The 15,613-nt window shown below is 42.6% G+C and overlaps 1 protein-coding gene across 9 annotated transcripts in view; it reads left to right on the forward strand.

Moving 5' to 3' along the window:
- The window catches only part of TIAM2 (TIAM Rac1 associated GEF 2), a 273,941-nt gene that overhangs the window by 246,796 nt on the left and 11,532 nt on the right, over positions 1 to 15,613 (forward strand). For all 9 annotated transcript variants that reach the window (XM_019479734.2, XM_019479735.2, XM_019479733.2 and 6 more), the window contains 4 exons: positions 10,113 to 10,221; positions 11,610 to 11,789; positions 13,335 to 13,453; positions 13,925 to 14,033. In XM_019479734.2, coding sequence (XP_019335279.1) covers positions 10,113 to 10,221; positions 11,610 to 11,789; positions 13,335 to 13,453; positions 13,925 to 14,033 — 517 coding nt within the window. The remainder of the gene's footprint in view (positions 1 to 10,112; positions 10,222 to 11,609; positions 11,790 to 13,334; positions 13,454 to 13,924; positions 14,034 to 15,613) is intronic.

A 15,613-nucleotide genomic window follows, 5' to 3' on the forward strand; every position in this document is an offset into this window, starting at 1 on the left:
GGTGCAAAGTACAAATTACTCTCATTAAATATAGTAGGAGTTTCTCTTGTGTCCTGTGGTTGAAGAATAGAGCCTACAGAGAATGGCCCTCTGTTGCTTTGTTTGCCTGAACAGTGCAACACAGTGGGTGTATCTACACATGCAATTAATTCAAAGCAATAAACTCTGAAGCAGTTTGAGCTGGAGTAAACTACTCCCGAGCACAGCATCTACATGTGTGCCCAAGATAGCAGCAATGTGAACTGGGGCAGAGCAGGTCTGGGCTGGCAGGGGGCACAGGGGCTCACCTGGGTGGTGGCATGGGTCAGCAGAGGGGCTGGCTGGGGCATGAGAGTCCTGCAACTAGGGAGCTGTGTGGCTAGGCAACAGGCAGAAGTTTAGCCCCTGGCTGGCTGGGCTGACCACGCACAATTTATGCCCACGGTCAACTTCTATACATGCGTTTAATTGCAGTTCATTATGCAACTGACAGTACAATCTTACGCCAGCATAAATTAGTTTACTGCAGCCTAATAGTGTCACACTTGTAGATGGTGACACCTTTATTCCACTGTTAATTAATCTACTGTGCAGTTAAGCACACATGTAGATATATCCAGTATGTGGCAAAGATCTGGAGAAAATGTGTTCCCACAACTGCTGATTCATAAAACTAGAAGACCCGCTGTCATATCTTCTCAATTCTTGCCCATTACCAAAGAAATCAAGTAAAAAGATTCCTTTTTATTTTCTGCTCGTATTCTTTGGTCTCTCCTTTCTCCTTCTGTACTCTTTGCTTTGTGAATTGTTTTCTAATGAGAGATCTCTGTCTTGGAGTCTGCATGATTCACAGTCCCTCCCACCTCCTCCCAGTCATCTTCCTTATCCAAGGAAAGAAATAAAAAGGTGCCCTTTAATCACCACATACCTAATAGAGCTTGAACACAGATTTTTTTAAAACCTTCTTCTGGCATTAGCTCCTCTACTTGTTGCTTCCCAACACAGTTACCAGTCTTTCTCTCAGAACCACAAGCTGAACTGTTTCCTGCCCTGTCCTAGGAGCATAGTGAGAGTGGATGACTAATACAGTTGATTCTAATTCAGGGAAAAACAATATAGTTGTGGATTTCTTTGCTTAGGTTGGCCAAGCGCTGTACCCAGGGGGAGAGCAGCATGCGAAGCTGCTGCCAGCAGAGTACGCAGGTAGCTGGAAGAGGTGCAGAAGAGAATGTTGTTGCCTTCAGTGCTATAATGCAGAAGAAATGCTTGGAGTGGTGGTGGCATAACAGAGAGTAGGGGAGAGCATAGGGGATTACAGACCCTCCCCCACTTCAGCTTCATTCATTAAGAGCTGCTTTGTTCTTTACCATCATTAAGAGCCCATCCCTTCCCACCTGATCTGACAAGTTTACATTCCCTCTTGCACCTCAGACACTCCTGCTCCCCTTCTACAACATGTGATTGGAAATTTTAATCTCAATTCCCAGTCCTCCTACCTATCTATAAAAACCTATCGATAAAATGCTAATTTTTATAATCACCTTTATAAGGTTTTCAGGTTCTACCTCCTTCCACACCTTATAAAGATTATAAAAATTATCATTTCCTCTTTTACTCCCTCTATGTACTTCTCTATGCTCCTGTTTTTCTCTCTTCTCCCCCTCTATCATCAATGTCTGTGCTCCTCCTTTTCTGTCCTTCTGGGATCTCCTTTATTCCCTTTAACTCTGCTCCCCTTCCTGGATCTGACTTCCCCCTAAAAGCCTTTCATCTAAGGCAAGGATGTCAAACTCCTTTGGCCCCATGGGCTGAATGAATGTCATGGGGCCTATCCACAGGCCAGATTGGACCCATAGCTTCATCTTCTTCCCCCTTTCCCTTCCCTAGCATACCTGATCTGAGGGATGCTCCAGTCAGTCTAGGACTAGCACTGAGTGCAGCATGAATCCTGGAGTGGTTGGAATGAGCACTGTGTGGGGCAGTGTCTGGAGTGCAGTCATGCTGCACATGGTGGCTGCCCCAGTTGGATTGCATTGTATGCAGTGCCTGCTCCAGCAGCTCCAGGACCATGCTGCACATGGTATCTGCAAGCGTCATGCACAGCACAGAGCCTGGACCAGCTAGAGTGGGTGCCATATGCAGTGTGCACCAAAGATCAGGCATAACATGTGGCACACACCTGGCTGCCATGTTCAGCATGGCTGCTGCACTGGCCAAACTGTGCTGTACCTGACACCCATTCTGGCTGTTTTGGGATCTGTGCTGCAAAAAGCCCCACATCCTGTGCTGGCTAAAGCAACTGCTGGATCTGGTATGCTGGGGGTAGGGGAGGAGGTGAGGGCCCAGTCAGGCCTATAGACCAGTCCTGTGCCATGGGTGCTTGCTGTGCCCCTTGTGAGTCTGATCAGACCCAAGGACAGCACCAAAATCTAGATGGCAGGGTGCTGTACGTTTGAAACCCGTTCAAAAGCTTGTTTTCTTCTGTTGGATCCCAGAATGTAAACCATTCCATACAAAAAAATTAAGCTGCTGCCTCTAATAGATGTAGGCAACGAGAGGATTAGGTAGAGAAATTCCCCTCTGCCTGCAACAGTGATTGGGCACTCTGAGGCGGGGCTTGATGGTCTCACTTCTTCCAGGAGAAATCAGACTTTTCCAGTTTTCTAATATTCACCAAAATCAATAGAGTTCTGGCCACAGATATGTAGAATGTGTCTTGGAAGCTCGGAACTGGTTGGCTGAGGCGTTCAAAAGTTACCACATTCTTAGGTAGAGACAGACAAATGGGAACATGGCATTAAATTGGGTGTGGGACCTCAATTCACTTGGCCAGCTTGGAGGAGTTCTTAGCTTGCAAACTATGTCCACACAGGCTCTTTGTGAATAACATCTTGGGCTATGATGTAGCATGTGACTACTTGAAGAAGGAGGGTCCCCAGAATTGAAGAGCAGTGGATTAAGCCAGCAATTTTTTTTCCAGCACTGCAGTGGAACAACTGAAGAAAAGGCAGAGGAGTGGCTATTTGCAGGGGTGAGGCAGAGGAGCATCAGCCTAGAGAGCAGGAAGTACAAGGCCCTTTCAGGGCCCTTTCAGAAGTCTGAAAGCCCCTGAAAGATGGGGGCTTTCAGATCACTGCATCAAGAAGGAAGAGAAGAGTGGTAGTGGATTGTTTTCCAGACTTGGGGGTCAGGAAGGTGTGCTGCCTGCCTGAGCCTGAATTTAGGACACCACAGAGAGATTATCAAATCTCATCCATCCTTCAGACTACTATCCATTCCTGCTTGTCCGTGTAGGCCCCAACAATACTGCCAGGAATGACACCAAGCAGATCAGATGTGACCAGGAGGCTCTTGGCAAAAGGATTAAGTTGCTAGGAACAGAAGTGGTGTTCTCATTGATTTCTTCCTATGGAAGAAATCTAGTTGATCTAGTATCTCACAACATCCTTGTGGAAAAATTGGAAGACTGTGGGCTTAACTGCTCAACAGTTCAGTGGGTGGAAACCAGAGAGGTAGGACCCAGAGAGTTCTCATGACCGGATCTGTGTTGTCCTGGCGAGAAGTGGCCAGTAGCGTCCCTCAGGGGTCCATGCTTGGATCGGTGCTTTTCAACATCTTTGTCAGTGATTTGGATGTGAGGGTGAAAAGCTCTCTGGTCAAGTTTGAGGATGACACCAAGTTACAGGCTCTGTGACGACAGTTTGACTTGCACCATGGCCAAAAGGGACTCAGAGGTAGTGATCGACCATCACATGACCATGAGCTGGCAGTGCAATGCTGTGGCCAGCAGTGCAAACAACACGCTGGCATGCATTAATTGTTGTATCTCATGCAAAACTAAGGAAGTGATACTCCCACTGCACTCCACATTGGTGAGACTGCAGCTGGAGTACTGCTCCAGTTCTGGGTGCCACACTTCAGCAAGAACATGGAAAAACTTGAGAGGGTCCAGAGAAGAGCCATCCATATGATCAGGGACTTGCAAGACAAGCCATATGAGGAGAGGATGAGGGACTTGGGCCACTTCAGCCTACAGAAGAGAAGGCTGAGAGTGGACTTAGTAGTGGCTCACTACTACATCTGGGGAGTACATCAAGAACTCGGTGAGCAGCTGTTCCCTAGGACACCCCTGGGGAAGACCAGGAGCAATGGATACTACAAACTCCTGGAAGGCTGCTTCAGGCTCAAAAAAATTCCTTCACAGTTAGGGTGTCCAGACTGGTGGTGCAGTCACGTACCCTGGAAATCAAAAGGAGACTGGACAGTCACCTCACTGGGGTAACTTGACCCCAGTTGTCTTTTGCTGCCTAGTGCAGGGGGACTGGACCCAGTGGTTTACAAGGTCCCTTCCAATCCCTAACAATCTATGACTGTATGAAGGCAAGGGTCCAGGGAGAGACCCATTGTATCATGGAAGTTAATGCATGGCTAAGACTGTGGTGTTGATGTGAAGGCTTTGGCTTCTTCAACAACAGGCAGATGTTCTTGGGAAGAGAACTACTATCAACAGATGGGATCCATATGGTGAGAATGGGGAAGAGCATCTTTGGGCATTGTCTGGCCAATCTAGTAAGGAGAGGTTTAAACTAAGTTCCATAGGGGGTGGTGATGAAAACCTTCCAACAACAGAGCATGCAGTCCAGAGGGAGAAGGACTTGGGAAAGCGCCAGAGAGCTACAGGACTAGAAGAAGTGGTGCAAAAGGGAAGTGAGTAGGTCAAATTGTAATATATGACCAATGCATATATACAAATGCAAGAAGTATGGGGAATAAACAAGATGAGCTGGAAACTGCAGCTTGTGAAATGAACTATCATCTGATTGGCATCACAGAGACCCAGGGGGCAGCTCTATGACTGGAATGTCAACATGGAGGCTTATATTGTTTCAGAAGGACAGGGAAGAAAAGATGGTGGTGTTGCCTTGTATGTCAAAAATGCATACACTTGTTCCCTGGTTCAGGAGAAAGAAGACAGCAAAGCAGAATGCATTTGGGGGAAGATGAAAGGGGGAAGATGCAGCATCAATATAATGGTGGGGATTTATTATAGGCCACCAAATCAGGAGGAGGAGCTGGATGAGGTACTCTTCAAGCAGGTGACAAATCTATCTAAAAGTTGTGGAATGGTACTGATGGGAGACTTCACTTTTCCTGACATCTGCTGGGAGAACAGTGCAGCCAAACACAAAATGTTAAGTCAGTTCCTAACTTGTATGGAGGATGACTTTCTGTTTTAGAAAGTGGAGGATGCAACTCCGCCTAGGGGATCATCTATCTTGGGTCTTGTCCTGACCCACAGGGAAGAATTATTGGAGGATGTGAAGGTGATGGGTAACTTTGGAGGAAGCGATTACAATACAATAGAATTACAGACAGGTTAGGAAAATTACGACACTAGATCTCAAGAAGACAGGTTTCATCCAGCTCTGGTAGTTAATATGCCTGGTGTCACAGGAGGATAGATTGAAGAATAAAGATCCCCAGGAAGGCTGCACGGTTCTAAAAAGCACAGTATTTGGAACCCAACAAGAAACTGTCCCAACATGATGGAAGCACAAGAAGAATGGCAAGAGACCAATGTGGCTGCACACAAAGCTTCTAAAATGCATCAAATGCAAAAGGAAAGCATACAGGCAATAGAAGAATGGGCAGGTCACCAAGGAAGCATACCAGTAAAGAGCAAGAGCCTGCAGGGACAATATCAGAAAGGCAAAGAGATAAAGAACAAGCCGCACCTGGCAAAGGAGGTTAAGGACAACAAGAAGTTCTGTAAGCATGTTGGCCAGAAAAGGACCCATGAAGATGTCAACAAGCCAGGGGGAGCTCCTAACAGATGATGCAAAGAATGCAAATCTACTCAACAGCTATTTTTTGCTGCAGTCTTCACAGAAAAATTTAAGCTGTAGGTAGATGCCTAAAAAGGTTTATCTGGATAAGGAAAGGGGCAAGCTGAGGGACGAAATAACAAAAGACATAGTCAAAGAGCTTATCTTGCACCTGAAGGAATTCAAATCAGCAGGGTCAAATGAATTTCATCCCAGGATACTGAAGGAACCTGGCAGAGGAGATCTTAGTGACCTTGGCAGTGATCTTCATGAAGTTGTGGGAGACTGGTTAGGTACCAGAGGACTGGAAAAGGGCCAACATAGTGCCCCTCTTTAAAAAGACAAGGAGGAGGACCCCAGGAATTACAGATTGATTAGCCTTACCTCAATACTTGGGAAGTTACTGGAGCATATCCTAAGGAAAGCCATTTGCAAGTATCTGGAGCAGGAAAGTCTGATCACAAGCAGTCAGCATAAATTTATGAAAAACAAATAGTGTCAAACAAACTTGATCTCCTTCTTTGACAATGTAATTACTTGGGTATATGAAGAGAATGCAGTAGACATAGTGTATCTGGACTTAAGCAAGGCTTTTGACAAGGTCCTGTATGAACTTCTCAATAAACAGTTGGGAGAAATGTGGGCTACATAAAGTTCCTATAAGGTGGATAAATAACTGGCTCAATAGCCACAAGTAAAGGTTAATAATTATCAATGGGTCCATGTCAGAATGGCAGGAGGTTTTGAGGGTAGTCCCAAAGGGATCTGCACTGGGTCTGGTGCTGTTCAAGGTATTTATTAACAATTTGAATGCTGGCATAGAAAGCTTCTTGAGCAATTTTGCAGACTACACAAAACTGGGAAGGATTGCAAACACCTTGAGAATGTGAGCATGATTTTCGAGGATCTTGACAGACTGGGAAGTTGGGACAGAGCTAACAGGATGAAGATCAGTGTGGACAAATGCAAGGTGCTGCACCTCAGAAAGAATAATCAAAAACACAAATATAAAGTGGGTGACACCTGGCTGGATGGCAACATTATGGAAAGAGACTTGGGAGTCTTGGTAGATCACAGATTCATCTTGAGTTTGCAGTGTGATGCAGCTGTACAAAAGGTGTGTGGTTTTGGGGTGCATCAATAGAATCATTAGGTGGAAGACATGGGAGATGATAGTGCCTCTCTACCCATCCCTGGTTAGGCCTCATCTGGAGTATTGTGTGCAGTTCTGGGCTCCACATTTTTAAAAGCATGTGGAGTACTTAGAGGAGGTCCAGAGGTGGGCACCAAAGATGATAAAAGGCTTAGAAAGGAAGTCATATGAGGAGCTGCTGAAGGAGCTAGGCATGTTTAGCTTGTGGAAAAGGTGCTTAAGAGGAGACATGGTAACAGTCTTCAAATACTTGAAGGGCTGACCATAAAGAAGGAAAACACTTTTTGTCTCTGTCTGCAGAGAGGAGGATGCAGACCAATGGCTTGAAGTTGCAGGAAAGTAAATGTAGATTGAATACAAGAAAAATCTTCTTCACTGCGAGAATAGTGAGGCAATGGAATAGACTGCCTGTGGAAATTGTGGACTCTCCATCATTGGAGGTATTCAAGAAAACATTAGACAGCCATGGTCAGGAATGATCTAGGCATAGCTATGCCAATGTTCTACAATGGGAATTTCTCATGCTTCTGGGCTTTGCTGGTTGCCTCCTCCCTGCCTTTCTGCTGCATGTCAGGGTGTTTTTAAGCCTTCCTCAGAGGCGCACTGGGTGTTGGCTGCCGCCTGAGCTGGAGACTTGGACTGGGGTGTGCCAGTGCTCCTGCTAGGACCAAAGCTGGAGTTTCCTGGCTAGAGGGCCTTTTCCACCCCCCTCCCCCCAACTCAGACTGATCACCATATTTGGGATCAAGAAGGGATTTTACCTCATGGTCAGATTGGTATGTATTGTGGGAGGCATGGCCCATTACCTGAGATCTCTTGACAGCATTTAATAGAAGCAGGACATTGGTTGCCATGCTTTGTTTGTTTTACCTATAGCAGGTTAGGGCTTAAAGTCTGTGTTGTCATGGTTGATGGTAATTTTATATAGAGTTTAGATTATGGTTTGGATATGGCTGATCTTGCTTCAGACAGGAGGTTGGACTAGATGACCTCTGCAAGTTCATTTCAGACCTAGTTTTCTATGGTTGGCCCAGCTAGGGAAACTGTCTGGAGTGACTGTTCATTGGCCAAGATGCAGTGGAGGCAAGGAATCTATCTGGGAGGGGGAATGGAGAGTTTAGGGCAGATTGGGCACGGATGTCTGATTGGTTTCAAATAGTTTGTTTTCCACTGAAATCAGGCCAACATAATGCCTGTTTGCTGTGCTGCAGGCTATGAAAGATCTCTCATGAACTAATTCCTGATCCTCGACCTAATTCACATAAGGGTCTGTATAACTATTTAGTAGAAAGCAGTTTTTTCCTGGTTTCCAAGTTTTCACCAGTATCAGGAGGGTTCTGCTCATTGATGCCTAAAATATTAATTCCTGAAAGTTTGGAATTGATTAATTGGTATTCTTAAAAGCTGTTGCCTACAGAAGAACAGCATGACTGGCTTTGGCTAACAAACCTGTATTGAAAAGCATAAAGAATTCCTGATTCTTGCATAAGAAGCAGTACTGCCAAAGTATATAGTAAAATTCACTACTCTTCCAACAGGCTGAGCAAGGCTTTTGAAGATCAAAGCCCATATTCTGTTCCACCTATTAAGCATGTAAGTGGATTTAGGTGCCTTAGTGAAATTCCATTTCACACTGCTCGAGTCCTTATTAAACTGTTAATACAAAAGATGGGTGGGTTCTTCTCCTCCTCCCCACTTCTTTTGTGACTCAGTCTTAAGGGTAAGATGATGGTGTGTTACAAAAGTAGATGTATATAATGGGTTTCCGGGGACTTGAATGGGATGAAACAATTGCATTTAGGTATCTAAGTCAACTCACATGCTTCATGAGTGGAATAGGACATGGCCCCAAATGAACACATTAGTTTGCATGCACCAGTGCAGGAATGGAGTCCTGCAATGTGTGTGGAGCTCCGTTAAGAGAACATGTTTTGCTGCTCAGTAGTTGACAGATGCCTATTCAAATGGTAGTTGATCTGAGTGGTTGGGTTTTGCAGAACTAATACCATGATATGATACCATTGGCAGAGAAATCAAAGATAAAGCGGTTGATGTAACTGACCCTACACATACCTGGGAAAAGAAGCAAATAGGTCATCCCACAGTTATTTTGATACCTATAGGAAAAGTGGTATCTTCACACTTCTAAATTAGTACTCGGGCTCCCACTAGCTCTGACTCTCTACACATATTGGTGATGACAAATGGAGGTGTAATGAATAATAAACACTGGATTTTTATTATGGCTTCTGTGATTTTCTTGGCTTACTCTGTCAAGTACAGTAAGATGGTACATAATTGCTGTGTTAAATCTCTACTCTTTCTATATTTCCTTAGCTTGCTCTCAAAAGATTCACAATCTGTATGTGGAAAGTTCAACTTTTCTTTTGAAATAAGGCTATTTTGTATAGTGAATATAGTGCTTGTCAAATGTGTCATCTTGGCAATGCTGGAAACTGAAACTTTCTATTAAGAACAGCACAGGTTTCCTGACAGTTTCAAACCTGGCCTGGTGGGGCCACGCAGACAAGTGAGAAGAGTCTGTCCCCATGTCCTTGCAATATTTGAGTCCGTTGCTGAGAGTGACTGTCAGTCGTGGTGGTGGTGGTTTGTGGTAATGCCCACTGGGGTCTAGCCTGAAACTACTAGCTCCTTTCACGCAAACTTACTGAACCAGTGGTCAGATGGAAATTGATTTTGACTATTAACGCAAGTTGGATTTGGATTTATGACCCAAGGCAGCAAGGATCTACGTAGTGTATATAACTGATCTTCTCGCCAATAAATTCACACTTTGGAAAGGCTGTGATACTTATAGAGCACCAGCCCTTTGGAACAATGTACTTCAACCATCTTATTTACTTGTAAATTGAGCGTGTTAATAGGAAAGCTATTGAAACACAATAACATGCATTTTCATTATGCTACTTGTAGAGTAGTTTTCAGAGTAGAAACGTTCACTGATATCCTTCTATTGCTAATTTATGTTTTCATGTAGAGAATATGTCCTCTCCCACATTGTTAAGAAAGCAAGTTGCCATAGCTTGAAAACACGGACTTGCTATAAATTAGCTAAAACCAGCCAAATTATGCCCGAGCCTTTGATTAATATTTTAAGAAAATTAATTTAAAAAATACTTTGTGTTTGGTTTCAGAAACTGCTGTTTTCACTTGGAGGTTCTTTTCTGTATTATGCTGACCACTTTAAGCTCTACAGTGGATTTTGTGCAAATCACATCAAAGTGCAGAAGGTTCTTGAGAGAGGTAATTTTATTGTCACGATTGTAATTCATTTGTTTGACTTCAATTTCAAATAAATCAGTGTACCAAGTCATCAGTTTGAGACGTATGTCTCATAAGGGTATTAATGTGAAAGAAGGGGGGAGTGGGAGGTCTTGTAATGTGAGTATTTGTGATCTTCCCCCATGTTGAAATACGATATTGATCTGAGGGAACAATCTGAGGGAACAATCATATTTTATTAACACCGATGAAGTAGCCTGAAGAGCAGCTGATGTTTTTCCCCTAGAAGCTGGTGCTATTTACAGATGCAGCTCACACTTGGAAATAGTAGCTTTTAGATATTCTGTATTTAGGGGGGATGTGCATGTGCACATTCAGACATGCACAGGGTTATGTCACTCAAAAGTGTAGAACACCAATTGTGGGTTAAGATCTTCATCCTGAGATGAGGTATGTTGTTTTGGTTTGAGAGCTTTGCAGTGCTTTGGGAGAATTGCGCCAATATGTTGCTTGCATAGCCTTTTTCCAACAAAATGATCCAAATAAGCAGACCATTAATAAATGGAATGGGAAAAAGTTTTAAAATGAAAAAAATAGACTGGAAACATGAACCATAAGTCCCAGTCATAATGTGGCACTGTGCTGCAGTTCACTCCGTTTGTTTTTTGTTAGCTCTTAAAAGACTCGCTGCCAAATAAATTGGAAATTATGCAAATTGCTTTTTGGTTGCATTTTATACTCCGTTATGCTCTTTCACTTGACCACGAGTATGTGAATAACAAAAAGACAAAAACAAATCCCATGTCTAAGAAAGCAGTTCCCTTTCTCTTAGAGATGCTGTTGAATGGATGGGTACTATGGCCAATGGGATGGGAAATGACAGGAAAGGTGCAAGTATGCCTCCAAAAGTGAAACTTGCTAGTTCATTTAAAACAACAAAAATCCATATGTGAGCATTCACCAGATTGCAAAAATGTTTCATAATTCAAATGTTCTGGTAAATTGTTACAAGTGGCTGTGTTTCTGCATCTTTGCATTATTGACTGACTGACCTTAGATTTTTTTTTCTAGTTGTGGCTTACACAAATTTAAATGTAATAGAGGCCAACATGCAGAAAAATAGGTAAAATTAATTGAATAGGCAGCAAATGCTTTCTTTGTCTCAAGCAAAAGTATGCAAATATTTTATATGCAATAAAGCAGAATCTGTTGTGCTTATTTTAAGTTTATGATGCTATTAAAGCCATTCCTCACTAAACAGCCAAGAAAAGCACTCTAATAAATACACATGAAAAGGATCATTTAAAAAAAAAAAGTTGCTACATTATGTTATGTTGGTTTCACATTAATTTTGGTTTCTATGGCTTCTGCATGGAACTGACAGACTTTTTTTTTTTGTGTGCGTTAAGCCAAAACAGATAAAGCTTTCAAAGCCTTTCTGGATGCGCGGAACCCCACAAAACAGCATTCTTCAACTCTGGAGTCATATCTCATAAAGCCTGTTCAGAGAGTGCTGAAGTATCCCCTACTCCTAAAAGAGCTGGTGTCCCTAACTGATAATGAGAGTGAGGAGCATTATCATCTGACAGGTAATTGTCTTGGTTACGTGGCAGGGACTAAAGTGAGTTTTTTAATTTCATTTCAAAGCCTCCCTAAAATGATGCAACTGTTACATCAGTATAATTCCTGTGGCATTATGAAGTTCAAACGTTTCACAAAAACGAGAGAAGAAATCTCTTCCAGCTCTCACCCTTTCACACTGCCTTTAAAAATGCATGATAAAAGAGCAAGCCCTTTTCTGCTGCCATGTGCTGAGTGTGTATACCTTTGAAAAATGGGAATAGCCCAGAACTGTTGTAATGAATGGACCCAAGCTTCTTACTCTGTATTATTCTTGACACACCATTATGACCAGTTAGTGTGCACTTTTTTGGGGAAATGGGGAGATACTGAAGGAAGCTTCACCTTTTGGTTACAATTATGCCTGTCAGAAAGCTCAGGCACCCAGTGAAAGAAAGGTTTGCTCTCAGTGAGCAGCATGCCTATAACCCTTGTTTTAGAAGTGGTGCATTTCAGTGCTTCCTCCCAGAAGCATATCAAACTTATTGAGTGCCCAAGGGATGAGGGCAGTCTGACAACTGTGGAGGGAGGGGCATGCTGTGGCTGAAGGGAAGGGTAGTCTTACCAGTCTGGACTACTGCTGCTGTAGCAGCACCAGCTCTCTGTGGCTGGGCTCCCTGGGAGCCAGTCTGGATGCCCTGTTCCTTTTCCCTCTTCCTCCCTAAATACACAGATATTGGGTACAGGCTGTGTCTGCTGTGGCAGCGTCCTGGAGGAAGGAGCACCATTCAGTTTGCCCCACTTGTCCCATCTTCCTCCTTTCCCCAACAACCCCAATACACTGCTGAGGGAAGCACTGCACTGCCTGGCTCCTATGGTTGGGCAAAGATGTCATATGATATTCCCTGCTTTATATAAAGTCTTTACTCAGAGGAGGGGATTCTGATGCTCCCTCATAGTCAGCAACCAGGGCTAGTGCCTCACTCACCTTGCCCTAGTTATGCTACTGTTTCCTCCCTTTCAGAAGATAAAAGATTGCCTGTTTCAGGTACAGCTGAGTGCTTTGACCCTCACACAGGCAATATCTACCTCTCCGCTTCAGCCATGCCATGGCCTAGTTGGCTGGACAGAGCGGCTCTGAATGCTGGATCTAGCCAGCGGGACACATGTTTGACACTCCTGCCCTAAAGGGCTTATGTTTTGAGTCTTATTTATATAAATGGCATCACAATATACCTGTCCTTCTTATCCTGCCATTGCACTAAATGTTAACATACTTTGTCTCTCCTTACCATGATATTTTTTTCATAGTCCCTGGGTACCTAAAACATCAGGTTAAGCAGTCTCTGCATATACTGATCAATTCCTGTCTTTTACTTTTGTACTGCTCTAGTCCTGGAGTATTGTTGGTCATGGGCCATTGCAGTTCTGGATATAATTATAATTGTATGTAATTATAAACTACATATTTTTACCAGGCTCTACTGGGTTTTAAAATAAATTGTGCATTTATAAAAACAAAGCTGACTTAGTTAATTATGTGTTAAATGGTGGCTTTGTTTAAACACTTACAGAAGCACTAAAAGCAATGGAAAAAGTAGCCAGTCATATCAATGAGATGCAGAAGATATATGAGGACTATGGTACTGTGTTTGATCAACTAGTTGCAGATCAAAGCGGAACAGAGAAGGAGGTAAGAGGACAAGTAGAATAGTCTATTAACTTTGGACACAATCCTACAAGACACTGCATGCCCTTATTCCTGACCAAGTCATAATGGGCTCCTCCTTGGAGTTGAGGGTGCTCACCACCTTAGAGTTCTAACATTTTCCTTGGTGTCCATTAATTAGCCTGTTGAAATTAGATAATAAATAAACTTCACAGCTGTATGTCCATGACTGAACTTCAGGTCAGACTTGATAGCCTTCAGCAGTAGTATTAGTAATGGGGGGGGGGGGAATCCCCAAGAGGCAAATCTCCTGTCTTTCCTGATGTGCATGTTATTTTGTTTATGGGTATATCTTTTTAATATAATGGTGTTTATACATGCCTGGCTCAGTATATATATAAACATAATGTTATCAACCTGTTTTCATTAACAGTTATGGTTGGTGATTTTTACTGAAAAACATTTATTAGATTTCTTGTTTGTAATATAATATAGGTCACCGAACTTTCTATGGGAGAACTTCTGATGCACTCCACAGTTTCCTGGTTAAACCCTTTCCCGTCGCTGGGCAAAGCCAGAAAAGACCTTGAACTTACCATGTTTGGTCAGTGCCCCTTCTTTTTTTGAAACAAAAAATCCCAATGATATCAAGTATATCTTCACAGTATTGAAAAAGCAAATATAACAACTAACATTGAATGTTTAGAGTGAATTGCCAGGCCTGCAGACTCATAAATATTTGCAGTGAAATGTGAATATGAAAGATACATGCAGACACTGTGATATTTTCCAGAAATGTAGGGCTTTCATCCATTTAATGCTGCTGTTTATCTTAATGTCGCTAGTTCCCACCCCTCCTAATCTCTCTTCTGTTTATACGTAAAACTACAAAACAGCTGCTGTTCCTTTCTTAGAAGACGTTGTTTAAAACAGATTTAACAAAATCTGCTAAGCTTTCGTAAGGTGCCGGTAAACTATTTATCTTCAATCTTAGTCCCATGAATCTGCACCAGAGTTCAGCCTCAGAACTGAAGTTGCTTGTATCCTTTGAAGCAAAATGTATTGTCTGGCCAGTTCCATCCAAATACTTTTTAACCTGAAAAGTAAAGGGCCTATAATCTGTGTGTATATTAACTATTGTGAAAAGCTTCAATCAGAACCTCTGGACTGGATTTTTTTTTTTTTACTAAAAATAATAGCTAAATAACATTGTATGGATGGCTACCAAAAAACCTCTAAATTCATCAGATGTTTCTCAACCTTCTACCACTCATTTCTGTTTCAAACTATTTTGTACTAATGGAATGAAAAATAAATCCAGCTATACCTTGACACTGCTACTTTGTGGCACTCCTCATGAGAACAACATCTCTCAGTAGCTCAGGACTTGCAGTAAGATATAAGTGGAAGAAGTCTACATACTTGGAACTGACATTATCAATATGCATAGTGCCTCATCTGTGTTGGTTTTCTCTTCTCCATATGCTGTCCTTACCAAAGAGTGCATCCCTTGTCTACAAACTTTGCTATTTCATGGTATGCAGATATGTGGGTAGCTAAAGATTAGTCAGTAATTGTAATGCTCTCATTTAGTTATCAACTAAATGAATGAATAGCACAAGCCCAGACTAGTTTAGCCATAGCCTATTTCTGTAGGAATAGAGACAAGATAAAATTGGGGGTGGAGGGGGATTGCATAATGGCTTGAAAAGCAACATTAAAGGTCAGCATCCAAATTAGACATTTTGTTCCTTGGTTTGTACCAATGTAAAATGAATCACAACTGCATCTTCTGAGAAGGATGTAAGGGGGCAGCAGTTCAATATGTCTTCCATAGTTTAGATTTCTTCTCCATGATTGCATTTTGGCACCCTTTCATTTTCCAGGTACGTTCTACATAATGATAGATTTTTATGAGGCATGGTGGATCTGTCGAGTCTGTGATTGGGTCTTGATTCTTGAGTAGTATTCTATAGTATTCCTGCAACCTCTGCCATTTGTATTGTGACAGTCCTGAGGTTTTGTGAGCGTTGGCTATTAACTAGAATGGGTTCCTGGACTCAAAGCAGCATCTCAGGAGGTTCTAGAGATCCTTAAAAATGGGCAAGTCTGGCTTTGTTTTTTGCATTATCTTGATCTTATGTAATAGCTTAATCTCTTCAAAGGGATGTTGATTTGACTGTA

This window comes from Alligator mississippiensis, chromosome 1, assembly GCF_030867095.1.
Source record: "Alligator mississippiensis isolate rAllMis1 chromosome 1, rAllMis1, whole genome shotgun sequence".
NCBI lineage: Eukaryota > Metazoa > Chordata > Crocodylia > Alligatoridae > Alligator > Alligator mississippiensis.